This window comes from Trichoplusia ni, chromosome 8 (assembly GCF_003590095.1).
Source record: "Trichoplusia ni isolate ovarian cell line Hi5 chromosome 8, tn1, whole genome shotgun sequence".
Taxonomy (NCBI): Eukaryota; Metazoa; Arthropoda; class Insecta; order Lepidoptera; family Noctuidae; genus Trichoplusia; species Trichoplusia ni.
The window spans coordinates 9,585,524-9,605,681 of NC_039485.1; the positions used below are offsets into that span (position 1 = coordinate 9,585,524).

Sequence of the window (20,158 nt, forward strand, 5' to 3'; positions counted from 1 at the left end):
AGAAAGTTGTTATCGCAGGACACGCGCAACCCGACGTCGACCGTTCCCTCTGTATTAATTTATTAATACTTCTACTTGTCGGCCTCGTAATTACACAACGCATTTATCACTACATCTCATTAATTACTACTTTATTCCTACACACCAAAGCGTAACCATTCCAATGATTGCGACAACCGACAACCTCTTTTATAGTTTAACAGGTCTCATTATTTGCTACGAAACAGGCAGCGCAGCTGTCATCCTTTTAAAAATATATTTATTTTACACCATAAACGCATTTTTTATAATTATCTAAATGTCTAAGGAACACTGGTCTGCTGGAAACCAAAATTCTATTCAAAACAGTGATAAAGTTACATAAAAATAAAATATTATTTCTCGTGTACGTAACAAAGGAGTATAAAAGTACAATAAAGTGCAAATTTGTGCATTTTCTTTTATTCTTGCACACTATATTGCTCAAATTTTTGCAAACGTAACTGTCCGAGTATTCATTACCCGAATTCCGGGTATTAATTTAATGTCATTAGAGTCTAAAAATAAGTAGGTGTACTTGTGTAATATTTTTATAGCAGTCTACAAAAGTTTTCAGTTATTTAACTGTATTGCATAGGTACAAGGATTTCGCCATGTAAAATTACGTGCATGTTTTCACTTCGCTCTTGATTATACATAGAAGTGGTGTGTTCAGCCGTCCACACTTCCTGCGCCGGCGGCGGCGTCAGGTGGTGCTATTTCTACCTCTCCATGAACCGATCTGTCTCACAATTCACGTTCAAAGTCGATTATTTTAAATACCAGAACGAAACTCAACTTGTTTACCGTGAGATTCAAGGATCCTCAAATTCGTAAAATACCTCAAATTTCTTAAACGTGTTTGTTTACGTGACACCGAATCTTCCCGGTTCCATTCCAGAAATAATATCTTTTAATATTGGAATTGGTTTATTCATTCTGTTATCTATTATGCCCCTGACCAATTCTACGTCGGAAGCGTAACCGCGTCCCATTTAGTTCAACTCTTCATTTTGCAGCCGAACAATGCCTGTATGACCCCGTTTCCTCTCACCGCTATTGTGAGCCGCTGCAAGCAACGACCTACATTTACTATTGTTTATTGCTGTGTAATTAGCAATTTGCCCGAAGCTGCTGATATGAGATAAACGACCTTGGCCGTCAACATCTTAACTACGTGCAAAAAAAATGTAAAACCACCTTCATAGAAAGTGTAAAACACGGAGTAGCTAATCGTATCATAGCGTGCGTATCGTGCGTCCCAAAGATCCCGCCTAAATATAAACATGTTTATTCCGTCTCATATACACCACCTTGCGCGCTCATCGGGCACTTATAAAAAGCGGCGGCGAGGTCAAAGCGTCGTACCGACCGACAGTGTGGTACCCGCACGCGCGTTGTAACGACGCTTGTGTCGATATCGATGCTTTATTATCACGTGCAGCAGTGACGTCACGTGTGTATGCAACGGCCGAGCCAATGGCTCTTGGCAAGTTGGCTGCGATTGATTGAGGTGTACGTCTTCACTAGTTTCTGTTGCGCGGTAGAGTCCACTCGTGTGTCCGTATGGTGCAAAAGTTGATGGCTGAGCTGAAGGTGCTCATAGGGAAACGAGCACCGGCCGGGGGCACTGCCCCCGCGCCGACGCCGCCCGGACAACAGCAGTACACACGAAGGGACCTCAAGCAGAATCTGCACAGGCACATGAGTATCGTATTAGACAGGTCAGTAATGACTGCTTGCAATTATATCGATTTCGTGTATACCAGACTTCGTTACTAGTATCACGTAAGCCCTCGGTATTAGTAACCGATGTTTTTGATATTGTATTAATTATAATAAGTGATAACAACTTGCAAGCTATATATTAGATAATAATTTCGATAAGGTCCGGGTTGGCATGATAAGTGAAAGCATTTTCACACCATACGATTAACTTGAACGCGTTATCATGATGTAAACGGTCCGTTTTCTGAACACTGCGGTCGACCGTAACGTCGATACTATTGAATATTTTATGGCCGTTTTATATCATTGCCATCGTGCTACGGGCAATTCGTCAAACACCGCAAATTGATGTTAAATTTTCAAACAAGTTTTGTTTATCAATGCTAATGTTGGTAAAAGTTTTAACAAATTACGTAATTGAATTGTTATGGTTTTAACAGCTTAAAGTCGTACCCTCTATGGCAATAACTGACGTCTCCTTTAAAATATACAACACAACCATTTACTTTATTTCTTCATCCGTTGTATAATTTAGATTGTAATAACTTCATTAATACATGGTTGGAGCAACACCACTCAGGCGATCAATTTGGCCTCAATATTTGTAAATACACATTAGGATTCTAAGGTCGAACCTCTGTAATGCAAATATGATCGGCAAAATAATAACATAAATAAATTTCTATTGTAACTTTAATAGAAGGTCTACTTACCGTCGGAAATTGTTTCATCACAAAGAATAATGCAATTTTAACCATCTCAGCTGCAAAGGTCGCAGCCCTTCGAGCTCATCCATTTGGAAAGACAATTATAATTCAAACACCATTTCTTTTCTCCATTGAATATTGTTCTTGGTAGATAATGCTCTGGCTTTTATCCGCCATTGTACATATTATCTATGTATAATTAAATAGACCAGAGTTCCAATTGAGAAATGTTATAACGTTTTAGAAGGCGAACGCTAGCGCAGTTTTGGTTATCCTGTAAAAGAGTAGTCCGAAGATAAATTTGAACATGTTAACTAAACGTTTTTGTACCTGCAAAAGCACAGTATTCACAGTGAAAGCAGGGTGAAACCTGGAATATGTAAACTCAACGATCGTCCGGTACGTGACTAAACCCGTGTTGAACAACCACAAACCCCGCACAGAATATTCAGCTTCGAATTTTAGAAGCACAATGCTAACACAGCTTGTTCTTCTAATACAATGTTCTTATAAATGTATCTCGGAGGTCGAACCATAAATAGGATATTTCAGCTATGCTTAAAATAATAACATATATATTGGTAAACTATCGTGATAATAAATACTAAGAGTCGAGCATCATTAACGTGTAAAAAAACATGTAATGAAGTGTATTTCTTAGGTCTTACCACATCTGAATGTTATAAATGATAAACGATTGCGGAGAAACCACATTCTTCCTAACTAATATAGTCAACACACAGGTGTTTAGCTTTTTATTATCATTTATAATATTACTTGTGAATTACGTCATGAAAAAATAATGTTTCCTTTATAACAAAGGGGTAATTAATGCCTTATTGAAACCGACATGTAATAAGAATAAACGTTACGCTTATTTCCATAATTTATTTATAAATAAATATACAAGAAGCCGTTATGTTACTATTTTCAACACATATTATAAAATTTTAATTTTAATTTCAAGGTGAGTCGTGGTAGACCTTACTTATAAATAGCAAAAAATTAAAATACCTAGTGGTTTTTTTTTATCGTGACCGTGATTACTTAATAATGAAGTATTACATTATTGCAAAAATTGCTGAACTGATATGTTTTCATCATATAACTTACCCACGTTTTGAGTTACTAAAACCGAAACCATATCGCCATCCTGGAATATTTTTGGTATAAAAGCAGTTAAGTCAGTCTATAAGTATATCGACGAAATTTGCACGTGGTATCACGTGTAACCTCCCATTTTAATTAAAGGAAAAAGTAAAGTGTCGATTTTCTCTAATTTGAGGTAATTTAATAGCCAACAGTTATAATATCAGTATAGTACCAGTATCAAAACCGATTCTTTCTAATTAACTTGAACCTCAACTGTCAAATGTAGCCGGTTTGTAGAGGTCTTACATTTACAGACGTGTAAACAATTACCAGAATCGTTCCCCACACGTGTTTATGTAAACACTATTGCCAGATGGATAATATTAAATTAACATATTGCTCATCTTACTCTAGATCTTGGATTTATCAATACTGAAGGTAGTGTATAAGTTAAATGCCTGTCTTTGATCAGTGCCCGTAAAGTATGTTGCATTCGGCAATCTTACACGGCGCAAATAATTAAATAAAGAAACACATTCAATTGGCTTCAATTTTCACACATTACGGATATATCTGATAACTATGGACTTTGCTCTCCACCTTTAAACTTTGTAATTGCGAGATGCTTTTTATAAGCACACTTGCGTACATTCGAGTAATCCACGCCTGCGTCATTCGCACTTTGTATCCATCTACTGTTTCTCTTTTAATTGCACTACAATTTAGTTGTCTACATACATCATGCGATGTCATTGTCATTAGTGACCTGTTCTTAATGACTTGCGGAGGAAATAATGTGTTTTATAACGTAATTCTGCTCACGAGTACCTTCGCGTGGACTCTTCCAATTCCCTTGTTATGGTCATATAATGGGCTATAAAACAATATGACTCTGTCAACGTACCTTTTTATAGACCTTTTAGCAATAAACCTAGAAGCTAGTTGGTGTACAAAAATCCTTATTATATACTTCTATCTAGACATAGAATAGTTCGACCTTTATCTCTAGGGAAATCCTATCCAGCCGGGATAAAATGAAGCCAGTTTCCTTTTCCTTGACGTGGCTATCTGTACAAAGTTTCCCGTTTATCGGCCTGTCGAGACTACCGTCGGTAATATCAATATATTTCACATTCCTCAAGTGTAACACAAACGTAGAGTCTAGACAAATGTTGTTTATTTGTAAAATATTTACTTAGCACCACACTCACATTAAAACATCAATCACTCAGATTGCTATGTATTTACAAGGCAGTAATGACTTGTTTACATGCACGTTGAGACTGCTCGACGGGACATAAAGTTATACGCGTGTCGGGAAGGTGTGACAGCCAATATTTAAATCTGTTCACAGTGATGCATTTCAAAATGTGTCGAACACTTGGCACCAATGTCACGCCCTTTGACGTCTTGGCAAATTAAAATACCTAATCAATACTCGCACCAAATTTAAAATCGATAGCTTCCTTATTTATGCGCCTCAAGGACTTTCCTACTCTTCACTGCATCAAAGCACAGTAAACCGCACTGTTTATTACCTAATCGGAACACGTGTTTACATGGATAGTAATCAATGTTATCATAAATACTCCATTTTATGGCTGGAAACATCTTGTGCATATTTAGCGGAAATAAAACTTTATCTAGCAAGATGGAAACAGCATATCCTTAGCATAATACGAGAAACTTGCTGGCAATATTATCCAATACAAATAAACCAATGTCAAAATAGCAAATTGGAAGAAGTCGCACATACTTAATAAATAGCACCGACAAAAGAATCTTATGATTAATTCGTTACAGCAATTTTAAAGCGGGACAGTGTTCAGAAATATCGTCTCCAGAGCTAGAACACAACCTTGCGCTAAATTACGAATTGCGTGGTTTTGTCAAATGCAAGTAGGTAATAAGTCGTGGGGATTAAGCGATTCTATTTGCGGACAATCAGTTTTAGATGCTGTAATATATTAGATAATAATTAATCCAACCACATGAAACTATTGGCAGTAGTTTTTGGCCTGACATCGACGTTTGACGAACTTTACCCCCTTAGCTAATGCGTGACGGGACTTGAAAAATGCGAATACAATTCTACGTCATTCACATGCTATTATGTGGCTGGCATGATACTCATTGCTATGCCTTAATTAAGGCAAGAACTATGTTTAGATCGCCCAGGTCGAATAAATTGTTCTAATCTAACTATCCGCCGTTAGAGTAGGCAGCTTGTTTATAACCTACGCAGTTTGAATTATTCCAACCGCAAATTTCCGCACCTGACTTATATTTAGACAACAGTTATGGGCGTTCTGCACGATTTATAGGAAAGATCATCCTATGACCCCTAATTATTTATACTGATCACCTGGACCATGTCCAGAGGAATGTCGGAATGACACCTAGGAGTGACTGTTTAGACGCATGTAAATCATACGATGTTCGCATATCGTGGTATTATTCACCGCAAATATCGATATCTTCGTTAACGTTCGGATTACGCCCGGCGGCGGGGGTGCTTTGTAGTGGTGACCGCAGTCGCATGCGCCGAGCCGCCCGCGCACGGCCGCCCGCCGAGGCCGCACCGAAGCCGTGCTATGCCACACCGTCTAGGTCATTACACTTATTCGCGTGTACACCTTATCGCGTTCTTATTATCGCATTAAACCTATTTCATTCGAGTATAGATCGATTCCGGCGCCCGTTCGTAAAGAGTCTTGAATTTTTCGTGCGGCGAACGCGAACGGTCGCGCTTGTAACGCTCGTCCGTCGGATGACATCAGTTAAGCCAGCACGTCCGCTGGAAACAATACGCACTCAGTGTCCACGCTGTGGCAGTGTCGGACGTACGAAGACCTTCATGGAGGACGGGCGGTGCGCGACATGCGAGGCTCTGGGTCGCCGGAGTCTCTCTACCAAATTGCTGCAGGTGGCCACCGCGCAGGCGCATATGAGGACATGCTCACATGCCGCCTCTCCACCTGAACAGGTGCATGACTCCGATCTCGCTTCCCGGGCTCTCGCCGCCAAGCGACGCAAGTCTATAGCCGGCTTCAAGCTTAATTTGTTGATAGACTCGCAACCGAAATCGACGACTACCGAACAACCCCGATCGCCATTCGCTCGTAGAAACACGTGGTGCTCGTAAGTTATCAATTCTGTTATTGATTCACTTTGTTTCTGTCATTAATGGTTAAGATTACCGCACTTTATTAGCGCGTACAACTTATGTAATGCCTGCTCATCTTTTCATAAAAGCTGTTTGTCTATTTTATCTTTACATATCTTATCACACCTGTCGTTATTTGATATGTTTTGTAATCTTCTATACCACTCGATCAGTATCAACTGCGAGTTACAAAAGTATGTTTTGATCATATAAATAATATCGTCCTCATATCACCTTGAATTAAATTGGTGTTTCAAAAAAAATTAATTGTTTACGGAGTGTTTTCTGACAATAAGCGAAGGTCTCCCACACTTACCGCATTCGCCACAAACTATAATCGATACGGCCTTGGAACTATCAGCTCATAGATACAATCCCTCACTGTAATCAAATTGTACTTAATGTAATTAATATTTCTATATATAAAAAATCTATTGATTACAATCTTGCGTGATTTCTTAATAAATAATGAATACTTCTACTGATAATGCCGTAATAATCCACTTTGTCCACCTCCTATCTGTAAAGAATTAAATTTAAGTGATTAATAGTCTATTTTGTGCGCTATGATATCTGATGCTAAGTAAGCTGTTTAGACTCAATCTAAAGTAATGCGCAATTATTCCACTTGTTGGTTAGACTTTCAGATTTCTTAAGAGCGTTCGTGTGAATCTGTGTAATTTTTCTGGTTACAACTTGAACGAAGCTCTATCTATTAATTTGAAACTAACGGAAATTCCAATTTGTACGTCCCAGTATCCAGTTAAGGCAATAAAGAGCGAAATCAGGAACTTGTCACTTAAGAGAATTTCTTTCCACTTTATTATGACTAAGAAAGCTTTCGAAAGCTATTACTTAACGTCACAATCGCATTAATTTGATTAATTATTAATAACAGACCTTAATGAAGTTTTCATTGGAAACTGAATACTGGAATACGAGGAACAGTTCTCGTTAATGCTATTATCTATCTTACGTTACAAAGATGGTTGGTCTTCGCTGTTGATTAAGTTTTTTACTTCGCTTTACTCGAATACATTTATATGGGATGACAGTACAATAAACTCATCAGAAAATAAAATTGAAATAGTTGCCTGAATGTTATTTATGATCATGATGATGCAAACGCTATTAGAGAGAACTAAAAAATTGTAAGAAAAACTCTACATGAACAATATCATGTCTTTGTTACTAGTATGCAGTAATCTTTAGTTCTGTCATCCTACAAATCGGTCGATGCTGGCATTGTCCACAGATGCGGATCTAATGGCCATGTAGATGACTAAGATGATAAATTATAATATTCATTATTGCGAGTGAATTGACTGTAGAATATTAGAGCCAGCGTCCACTAGCAACAAAACATTAGTAAAACAGTTTTGTAACCGTCTTCCAATCAAAATGATACTGTTCTGTCATTACGTCGCAGATCATCCCTATGTTTCGTTTAAAGCTGTCTTGCAACTGTTTTGTTGCCAGTAAACACTTGCTTCGTAAGCAAGTCATTGTTGATGATTTTCCGTCTCTATATACGCATGCTCTGCATTTTGATACAATATATATCAGGGATTAAATACACATGCGATAAAGTAACACTTTATCATCTACTTAGAAATAAATCTTTATCAGTATCTTTTCGTTCGATCTTCAATTGTGATTGATTGGTTACATCTTTATTTAAAGCATCCGGGTGTTGTGTTTACATTATATTTTTAGAGATTGGGTTTTTATACCGTAGAGTACCATAAATGTTTATAATTTAAGTCTTTGTGAATACTGCTTGCCTTCTACAGCTTCCAGTACTGGACTTTGTGTACACCGTCACGTTAAGGATTTTCCTAAAATGTGACTTAAATAAATTGCATTAAAAATAAAATCATCATAGCAAACATTACTTCGCATTCGACTTCTCTATTAAATTTAATGATGCATACATAAACGCGCTTAAAATCAATACTATTTACAATTCCCTATGCTTTGTGAAGATAAAACCATGCGGTCACAGTATGGGACAACAATAAATATTTATACGGTAATGTCACACGTATTTTTTTCTAATTAAGTACAATTAATGCAGCCGCCAAGGTTAATGGATATCATGCATATGTCAGATGTCATATAGTTAATACTAATTAATTCCTCTCGTGATAATAATAATAATGATATCGTATGTCATCAGAACTACTTTGTAATAAGTACATTCAAACAAATAATGTACATTAGAATACTAATGTTCCAACCAGCTAGAGCGATACGAACAGTTACGAAAATAGTCTAACACATGATTGTTTCATAATTTATGAATTTTGTAACATGAATCACGTTTAAATAAATCTTGCAATATTTGAGACCGCTGGATTTATGTTGGGAAGATGAATTTATTGTTAGAATATATAACAACAATCCACCTTGAAGCCTCGCCAAGCCACTTGTCGTACTTACAGGTTGTTATGTTTCTCGGTTCATGCAAATTAGCATTCTGCCGATTGGAAACTTGTCTGTATCCCATTGTGATGCATCAAATTTATTGCCAGCCGTTTGTTGTGGGAACAATTCAGTGGTTTCACTGTTAATACTTGTAAAAACCTAAAAGAGCAACTTTAAAAGACCAAAAAAACTCATTAACCTCCTTTTTTATTAATTGTTCTATTTGCCTTGGTTCTGAAATACATGTTTTTTATGAGACAGATTTTGGTGTTGCAGCATTTCCTAGTCCTTATATTGCACAAAGCTTGTACTCTCTAGAACAATACACGGAAGTGCCATAGTAATAACTGTGGCAATTGTTTGATGACACTTGTCTAGCCGTCTCAGTGATAATGTCTGCTTGAGACGTCTCGTTTTCCGACTGGCTCATGCGTTCATAACAAGTCCAGTTTTTGTACCGACTCTCCTTCCACGACTAGATCGTAGGTTGCATCAGGCTGCTCTCATGCCGCTCACAATTTAAATTAAATAAAATTAACAAAACAAATCTTATATGAAACTGCTTTAAAAAGTAAAAATATAACGACTCTGGTCATTTTCTTTGTGCTATTTTTATTTCAAACAAAAACTAAAAACACTGACCAAATCTGGTTAGCCTTGAACCTACGCGATAGATTAAATTGAATGAGCTTTAGCATTAAGTGCGAGGTGCGGCGACTGTTAGATTTATTCTCGTTTTTGAGGTACAACGGGTGTGTCGCAAAAGCGTTGCCTTGGTGTTTCGAGGCGCCATCGTAGCCCGTAGTAGGTAGAGTCGTGCGCGCGCCACTTGCTCCGATCCCCTCCCCCACCGCCCGCTTCGCTGCGACCGGCCCGGTCCCAGTTTGCCGCAACGCGTCGATCCGGTTGCTCGCGCGCCGTCACAAACATTTTTTTTACCATTGCTACCTCAGCACGCACAACGTTTTCCAACGCACAAAACAACAAAGACGGCTCCGTTGACCCCGCCGCCGGGAACTCGAGGGTCCCGTATATTAAAATCGATAGACAAAGTGGAAACCATGCAAACAAAACTTATAAGTGGAAGCTATACGTCCATCATGAACAAGCAAGATCTGCTCAGGGAGGTGGTCGTGAAGTATATAGACTACTTCTATCCCGTGTAAGTACAGTTTTTAAAGCCTCAAGTAAATTCGTCTGCATTCTGTTGATATATTATAAGCTGACGCATTGCGGAGCTGTCGCTTGCTGCCGGTTGTCCAAGTGACGGTGGTGTGAAGGTTTTCACACAGCTCGGCTAATTACCGAGCCAGTAAGTCGGTGAAGGTTCCACGGCAACGTGGCCGGCTGCAGCCAGACAAACCGTTGTGCCTGACGTCAGCGCCGCCTATTGAACATAAGTGTCTCTATCGCCTGGCTGTTATATCGATCCGTTGCACTAAACTCTATATTATTCTAAAGGTCTAGGTCCGCTTTATTGCAAATATCAACCTTGCGTCTGTTGAATTTTGTCCGTTGAACCAGCTACTACACCGGTGACACCTAGACGTAAGACGTTGAACCTTCGTGTTCTAAACTCATTCATTCACATTGTATTTTTAGTTACCACCAGGATCTTTCGATGACTAATATGTTTTCACGGCCATAACCAACCACGCGTTAACTGCATTTAATAGTTTTTAATACAGTCGGATAGCAACAACAGTACTTTATGAACTATGTGGATTATTTTTATAGATTAATTTATTATATCGCTAGGTCAGGGCTCGAATACCGTTCATAATGAAGTCATTCATAACATTGGCTGTGTTTTATGAAATCCTAGGGAAAGCACCGTTGCGTGACCGTTTCGCGTGACAAACACTGACTACCAGCACATTATGCCCCCAGTGTCCCACTAATGCCCTTTGTGTCCAATTGGTTTTAGTGTGCACCTCCTAGCAGCCATTGTTCTATACGAGCGACACGTGAATTTAACTTTGGTTTTGTTATTTCACGTGATTCAACTTTATGGCAAGCCCTCGAAACACTGTATTTCGCAAAACGTTTATACTTTACTTCCTCCACAATCAGCTACAATCATAAAGCCTCGTCCATAGAGTTAACAATTCGCTCAATTGAATTCGTACAGCTAGTCATTTCTTTGCGCTAATTGAAAGGAGCTGCGAGTGTGTTATGAAACACGGCCGCTAGATGTAACGCCTGGGCCGCTGGCGCCAGCCATGTCGACACGAACACCCAACGATTTCCCTTCAATGACCTTGCGCGTTTACACTCAGCTCAATACACGATAACAATACGCGACCCATTGCAGCGCGCTGCCCGCTGATAATTGTGATAATCCCACAAACACAACATGCTCGTGCGGCACATATCCATGTGTAAATTGACCACGCAGCTTTCCTGAATAACGATGATCACTTAATAAACGCAAATGTTAGCCAAGCAATTCGAATCAATGGAGTCAATTCAAATTGTCAACAGTTTAAACTAATTGAGTGTATCTGATGAATGCCGGTAGTGGACAAACAATGTACGTTAAGTGTTCATGACTAACACATTGAATTTTCATGCAGCTCGCATAATTTCTTCAGTGACCTTTGTTTTCTAGTCGGCATTGTTGTTAAAGTGCACAACGCAATTGTTTGATACATCATGATTCATCGTAATATAATGATATACTTATTTTGGAATTGTTATCGTAACGATGTTTTCTTTGATGACTGCCAATTAACTTGTGTGAATACGTGATAGACGGCATGTGCCTCTCTTTCTTCGCAAGCTTTTCCCTCAATAATAACATTACGTCCCACCAGCTATTTTGAAAAATAGGGAATAATTATTGTATCTGCTCAGGTAACAACGCACTGAAAATAATCATGAATAATTGAAAATGTGCATATTTTCCTCCTGCGGCTGTCGACAACTGATGTAAATTCATTTAAACGAATTCCTTTTCATGTTAGTGATTCGCTTCTCCCACTCGCCGAATCCGAATCTTGCGTTTCTTTACAAAAGATTTCCATCAAACCAGTTTTATTGTAATTCACTAAACCGAACCAACAACATATAAGGCTGACGTTATTTTTGGTCGTGATCATAACATACATAAGAGATATTGTTTATGCGCTTTACGACAAAAATCTCAAAGGTTCTTTTGTTCTCTCATGAAAGCCTCGAATACCTCTTGAGTCTTTGTCCGAGATGTTTAAAGTGCAGTAGAGTCGAGTGTGATCTACGCAAACACGCACGTGCGTGGTGACAAAACGTTTATCGCTTTGTTTGCAGCATCTATTTACTTAACATCTTTTTTAAACGCATTTTCATTTAAACTTTATTTCAACACTGGAGTTAGTGTTATTACGGTGTAGCGTTTCTTTTCTTACGCAAATATTTGGAATGATATGAAACAAGCAGGTTTTGTTTCTATTTCGAACAATTCTTGTGTAAAACTACATAATTTCTTTCGCATTCTGGGACAAGGATTTTAATGATACAAAACTGAAAACTGAATTGCAACTACGAGCACTTATTTGATTTTCTTCAAAAATATTAAGTTACGTAAGAAAAATAAGTGCTACGATATTTGCTCAAAATTCGTTATACATTCGCTTCTTGTAGACTTTTCTGTCAGTATCGGTAGCTAATTAAAAGCACTGATGTGATATGTTTAAATATATAATTATCACGTTTAGTTGTGGTGTTGTCGGTGAAATGTCGTCACCTTCACTAAATACTTTCTCCGCGTCTCATGTTTCGTCAGCTTATGTTTCAACTTTTTCATGCACAGACCTATGCCTGTGGGTGGTTTGCGATTTTGTCAACTGCCAATCTTGCGTAATAATCACGGAATAATAAACTTGTTTTTTCAACTTGGAACTAGAGAAAGCACGTATTCAACATGTGAATAAATAAATAACATAATCACTCCTCTGGTCGCTTCCGATTTAGTTAGATTGAAAATTTAGGTACGTACATAGGTCACATCTTCAACAGTGCTGACTTCGGTGGCTCGACACAGTCAACAAAGTGGTAGACGTTAATGGCCCAGCGATCCATTGTTGCGGTGGTGGTCATGTGGTCCACGGCCGTTGTTTTATATCGGAGAACACGGTGGCGAACCGGTCGAAATCGATCCGCGACGCAGTCCTCAACGGTCGAATGGCTTCAACTTTAGCGGTGTGTTGTTCACCTCGTTGACGCGACACGGAATCCGTCGGAGAAAGTCAAGTACGCAGTCGTACGTCGTGCTACATACTAGCTACCGGACGATTACACCAGCGAGATTGGATCATAATGGGTAAGTCCGGCAATCGTGCCTAGTAATGGTATCTCTCCAGTTGCTAAGTAGAGTGTGTCGTCATTCTCGCGCTGCACGTGGCGCCGGCCCGCGTGCTACGCTCGTGACACGTTGCTGCATTTGTGCACCATTGTTTGCTCACACTCCGCTCCACCAACATCTAGTGATTGCTCAGTCATCACGAAACTCTGCGAAAACTGTAACTTCACCTTTACAGTTACCTACGTGAGAGGTTCTAGACCTCAATGATGGTTGACTGACTTTTTTAACGTTACTACTTTTTAAATTAACTTCCTTTCTCGAATATCGTTCGCCGGCGCGCTGTCTGAACAGATCAATAGGGGTTTCTAGGTCAAGTGTTCTTATCTGGCAAATGAAGACATATTTTTTCTTACAGCCCGGCAGACACATAATGTCTTTTCTTGTTGTTAACAACCGGGTAGTAATGCGCTGCTGAATACACACACATGAGCGTGTAACCACAATCGAGGAAATAGGGTATAGGCCACACCAGAATTGAGTCCTCCATTGTTCCCTATTGTTGTTACAAATACCGATCAGTTCAGCAGGCGGGTCAACGCTTTTGCAATATTTATCCACAGCGCACGGTGTTAACGTAATCATCCGCAGTGCAACCGACGGAAGCTTTTCTCAAAATTACCGGTCCGTACTTATTTATTACAGTAATAATTACATATTGTATGTGCATTATCTTTGAATACGATCGTGCCCTTGCGCCACCTTTCCATTGCACCAATGCTTGCAAACGTCCGCGGTAATAGTAAACTGACGTACGCACAATGTTTTGTTGTGGCGTTTTAAAACGTGAAAGCGTTACAATATAACGATTTATGTTCGCATTCCAACGCACCGATAATATAATCAACTTGTCGTTTACGTAAACGATAAATCTCCGTGCTAATTTCGTTTATGTAGAGACAAAGGCGTGCGCATAACGAATTGATAATTTTACGGAAACTTGCAATTATATGGGAAATGTAAGCGATCAAGTTTTACGCGCAAATTCTTGTATTTGCCAGGACGGAGCGCAATCATGCATAAATGAATTATGCATTATTCAAACGCTATTATAGCATGGAATTCCGCATCCCGAAAACTTTAAAAATCATTGATAATTACGCATATTTTATTTCCACAGATTACAACCAAACGTCACGTGTACTGTCTACTGCAAAGTGTTTATTAAGACATTCTTCATTTTATACTGACATGATATTATTTAAATAATGTAAACAATTTATGACACACTTTTTGAAGTGTTTTCTTTATTACAATTCTACGCAGCTCATTTACTATCGACAACAAACTAATTAGATGTTTTTTTTTGTTACAGCGCATCGGGCACAAGCGCGGTGGCCATCGACAACAAGATCGAGCAAGCTATGGTGAGTAATTAACAATAATAATAATCCTGTTACTTTCATTAGGCAATACGCACTGAATGACCGCTGAAGCCATAATTACAAAACTACATAATGCAATAAAAAAACCACAAAACGCGGCAGATTAGTTAAATACTGCTAGTTATGAACCATCGTTTAGCTATCGACCGTTTCCTTCATTATTCTTTATGACTTGCATAAGGAAATCATTGTATTGATTACCACATTAACGTATTCAAAAGTAAGTGGAAACGTAAAATCAAATGAATTGTATAATTGAATTCTTTAATAATCAATATTTAAGGCACTTGATAAAATATTATAGTCGATCATTTTTTTAATCATTTTACTAAATAAGCGAATACTGAATAAGCGAATTTAAAAAGTTTATTGAGACAACCATTTTAGCTAAGATTATTTCAATCAAAGAAGGCAAGCCCATCGTAAAAGGTTAAAATTGAAGAAACTAATAGTTTCATATTATATTTCCCTATTATGTAAAAACCTACGGAGCTGATGTTGGATAAGAAAGAAAAGTAAAAGGAAAACAATAAAAATAACTCATTGTGGTTAAATATCGAATGGGTTTCCCATAAAAATAATAAGTTGAATATATATGAGCGAAGGAAAAAAAGCTACAGTTATTTACTAAGAGACGAAGCTATATTTTAAAGCACTAACTAACTTTACTAAAGAAAATGACGTGAAACATAAAAATAATGCATTTTCATAAGCTCTGATAAAAAATAATATATCTGAGACTTTGGCTTAATGTTGAGATAGTATACAGCTGTATTCGTAATCCGATATAATCCAATGAGTTCCAACAATTTTAAAGTAAATTTTATATTTATCCTAATAATGCATAATTCTTGTTATTGTTTTGCATTAAGCTTTTAACTCTACATCTTCTTGCAATTGTATAATTCGAAATAGGAAATAAGGCTCTCGACTGTTTTAATAGGATTTCTTTAAACTTCTAGGCGATATATAATTGTTCTAAAATTAAATGCTTATTATTTTTGGTGGCTCCAAATCAATCATATTTTCAAAGCTACTTACTATAATCCAATGCTTAACTTGCATTAGCGTACTACTATGGTTTCAAGTTCAATACACTAAGGTATAATGCGGGCTCTAGCCACACACAGTTAAAAAACAATTGACATGTTACGTTCCGTCGCATTATCATTCCTATCTGAGTATTTAATCTATCTGTAGGCGGTATTTCATCGCCTAGAGATCATTACTTTTTACTCGATGTCGCGCTGCAATCCAAGACCTCCATTGGATGGCGTGTCAGTCGGACGCCGGGTTCCGCATGTGCTCAATCCTAGTAATTCGTGGAACATTTTATAACTGGCTTTGAGGACGCCGCGGCCCTTTTATGCCCATAGAATGTATAGAACCGCATTAATTTAAACACCGCGCGTGACTCGCTACCGCCGCATGCGTGTGATAACTTTCATATCATTGGTACCGAACAAAAATTAAAGCATAACCACTGACTGATACCGGCCGTCAGACAAAAACATACAAGTCAATGACCCCACGAAATCTAATTCTATTATTTAGGTTGACGGGTTTGTATTGCGATTAATGCGAACGTTCAATAAATATCCGCGTCTTCATTTAATTTATTACCGAAGCCACACAAATATTCGATGCAAATTCTAGCTCTCCTTGAACGAAAAGTGCCGAGAATATCGGTCAATTGTACTGACCGATATCGCGTCGAGTGCGACGTAATGTTGATAACACCACTAGACCACGTTGATGAGGAAATTTCGACATTATCGTAATTTTTCACGTTACATGTTGGATCGTAGCCATTACGATTCCGTTTCACGCAGAAGTTGCGTAAAGATGCAATCTCCCGAGAGTTTATCCGTGTTTATAATAGCAATGGTTGAGCTGCATAACACCGTTATTAGATCGGAGTCACCATTTGAATCTCTAATGACTTCCCTTTTTTAATGGCCAGGAAACGCGTCCCGTTCTGTCCTGAAGCGTGTTATGCCTTGAGACTGACTTTACGGCGTTTTATGCTTATGCATGAGTGGTTGGTGGACTCATGCATCAAACCTGTGTATATTCCTTATTCTTTAGGCCTGGAGCGTACCTGTATCGTTGCTGTAGAACAACAATTAATTTTATCGGTCTCCTTTCACATTGCACTTAACATGAGTCTCTTCTTTTATTCATTGCACTCGTGGTTGTGGTGGGCGTAAATTTGCAACAGATTTCTCTTCTGCCATCAAGTACATCTGCTATCGCAATTGAGATTCATCGTCGTGCACTATTGGACGCGTCTCACATCGTCTATAATTAGCCGACGCAGATGGCCTCAAGCGATTGACCCCAATCCAGCCCTAATGCTCACTACCATCGCATCATAGTATTTTTATCACTCACCACAACACGCTCGTGCAGTTCTCCTAGCTCCTTATATGTCGTTATATCCGTCCCAATCAATAGTGTTAACTAAATAATTTAAGCGTACTAACCGCTCCATTTAATTTGATCACCAACATGAACACTTATTATAGAGTATCTAAATTTAGCACGGCTTAACCCTTTTTATCTTAAAATTCATTATTTTCAACACACGTTGCGTATTATCACAATTTTACAAGATTAAGTGGACTCAAATGTTGTATTTATCTTTTATAATCAGTTATCAACTCTATGCATTATATATCCGATAAAGTTATATCTTCTACCTCCGATGTATTTTCAAATTAATTTTTGCACTATTTACAATAAAATCTGTAGAGTCTATCGTCCTCAGTTTACTGTCCCACCAACAAAACATTATTTATTTACAGAAATCTCAACTGAGCAAACAATTTATTTGCATAAATTTTAATTTACACAGTAGTATATTATCATCTCAAGCATCAAGCAAACGCGGCGGGACCAGTATTTAAACCGGTCCACCTTGAAGAACGCCATCTTACATGGCGCACGATGAATGTACACCTGCAGATCGTATATAATTTTGGAGTCTGTGGTACACTGGTTCTCGCTTGTTTTCGTAATATCTACGCCTAACGTTACGTCACCCGGGTAGATATGTTTATGCGTACCGTCGTATTGATGTGTAGCAGCCATAGCTTACACCACTGACCTGGTTTCACACATCTGTTCAAACATAAATTTCTTTGATTCTAGTCAAGCGTTTACATTTATTCTACTTTTATATATATTGTTTAGTTTCTCTTTGATGATTGATGTCACGAGCGGTGTGTTGTGAAGTACCATCTCATGGCCCGTTACTTTTGTCGTGTTTCAAGATGTCATTTGCAAGTATTATGAGGACGGTGGTTATTTGTTGAACGGTGCGTGCAGAAGTTTTTATTAGCTCCATGCATCGCTGTAAGCTAATTCCCTTATTGTATACGTGATTTGCATGAGCTAAACGTGACCCGACGGGACTCGGCCGGCCGAGAATAGACACGGAAGGAAAGCCGGCTCGGCGCGCTGCTGGAGTGGAGACACGTGCTCCCTTGATTATGCGGCCAATTCGTGTACGCCCACCAACTGGATAAAGACCCGGAGACGTCAGGAGGTCACACGATTTGGTCGCGTGCCGCCAATAACGTAAACGAGCGTTGGAGTAATTTGCAACTAAGAGCGGCTCTGCGAGAGCACGCGCCAGATCGGAATCGCATCACGAAACCAGGAAATGCTAGAAAAGTTTTCTTGGAAAATAAACCTGCTCCCATTTAATGAAGTCGTTGTCGCGTCCATAACGGTGCGATCAATCTGAACTCAGAACCCTAAATTTTTCATTCACCTGGTCAGGGTCGCCATTTTTAGATGCTCGAAATATTGCTTCACCTACAAAATGGGCACACGGAATGGTTTCTGAATTTTTAAAATAACGTCTTAATTTCATAACTGCATAACTATTAAAGTAATTTACTTTCCTAAGAAAAACATTTTGGACTAACGCAATATTCAAGTTAACCTTGTTTGTGTATCTGCATTTAGCTTATCTATTATTTATTTTTTATAGATTTATCATGTTATCAAAGCAATGGAAAAAATGTGGAAATCTACAAATTTACTGTAAATCTAAGATTACCACAATCTTACTCGTAAGTTGATAACACCTAAACAAATTGCAAAAAATGTGGTAAACATGTTTTCGTTTAATACTTACTAGCATCTGCTATTTGTTATCTTTTGCATTTTGATTGCTGAATAATGTTTTATCTGGGTATAAATAGTTTATTTGTATTGCCGATTTCCGTGGATTTCGATAAGCTGTTTTTTATTTATCTCGTATATTCTTCAACAAAACGTTTACCGCGTGGTGAATATCTTTGTTTACATTTGATGGAGGTACTTGGCAAAACTTCCTAGACAACAATAGTTTGCACATATTCCATATATTTTTCCACTTCATTATTAATCATCTTTGATGTTACCTTTATTTATAAATATGATGTTTATTATTCTTCGACACAAACGCGCGGGATGAGTGTTGCAGTGACATCACCTCTAAGGGTCAACCAACCAGTCATGATTAAATACGTATTTGACCGCTAAAGACTTTTCACTTGTTTGTTTTAACTTATCGCCGTGATAAAGTAGCTACGTCAATATGTGTTTACATCAATTTATTTATTGCTTTCTTTATAAAGTTTATTAATTCCATAAGGAAATTGATAAGAGCGTCTGGGTTGAAAAAGGCAGGTCAAGGATTGGTGCGTCTGATGGTTGTTAGTGGACAGATAGACTTGACCTTAGACATAATATATATCGAGAGCATTATTACCGACAAATAGGAACGTTATCGTAAATAAGAAAGCAAACCCAGACTTCAATAACAACGTCCTTCGTTCCAACGTCCTACATTACACACCATAAAAATATAAATTTCTCTCCAATAAAACAGGAAAACCAACTGAAGTTATTGTTACTTTATAAAATACGTTCTACACTTATGTCACACAGATACAATGACTAAGTCTTATACAACGACGTTGCCAACTGTTAAAATATACGCCCAAACGTATTCCACAGAAAGAACGCAGCAAGATCAAAAATATTTAAACACATGGCTTTTAACAACTGCGAATTATTCCAAACTATTTGCAAAATTAAATTCCACAGTAATTTGTAGGCCCTTATTACACGAGTAAATTTAGTTCGAAACCACGGAGACACCATTGTTTCAGGTACTGTTGTACAAATATAATAATAATGTTCATTGTTTAAATCAAGAACATACATTTCGCTATCCGTAGTCATAATTATTTACAAAACCACGTGATGTGTTACATCCATTCAACGTTTTGAACATAGT

The 20,158-nt window shown here is 38.1% G+C and overlaps 2 protein-coding genes across 6 annotated transcripts in view; one reads left to right on the top strand and one right to left on the bottom strand.

The window, feature by feature from the left end:
• LOC113496585 (syndecan) overlaps window positions 1-20,158 on the bottom strand; it is a 355,446-nt gene that overhangs the window by 139,305 nt on the left and 195,983 nt on the right. The gene's annotated exons all lie outside the window — the stretch shown is intronic.
• LOC113496580 (lipase 3-like) overlaps window positions 1-20,158 on the top strand; it is an 80,257-nt gene that overhangs the window by 5,301 nt on the left and 54,798 nt on the right. Inside the window, exons 1-2 of one of the 4 annotated variants that reach the window (XM_026875845.1) lie at window positions 1,392-1,742; window positions 14,793-14,844. In XM_026875845.1, the coding sequence (XP_026731646.1) occupies window positions 1,585-1,742; window positions 14,793-14,844 (210 nt within the window). In that variant the 5' untranslated portion in view covers window positions 1,392-1,584. Of the gene's footprint in view, window positions 1-1,391; window positions 1,743-3,435; window positions 6,687-9,774; window positions 10,301-14,792; window positions 14,845-20,158 lie in introns of those variants that run through there. The other 3 variants (XM_026875844.1, XM_026875847.1, XM_026875846.1) reach the window with 3 other exon arrangements.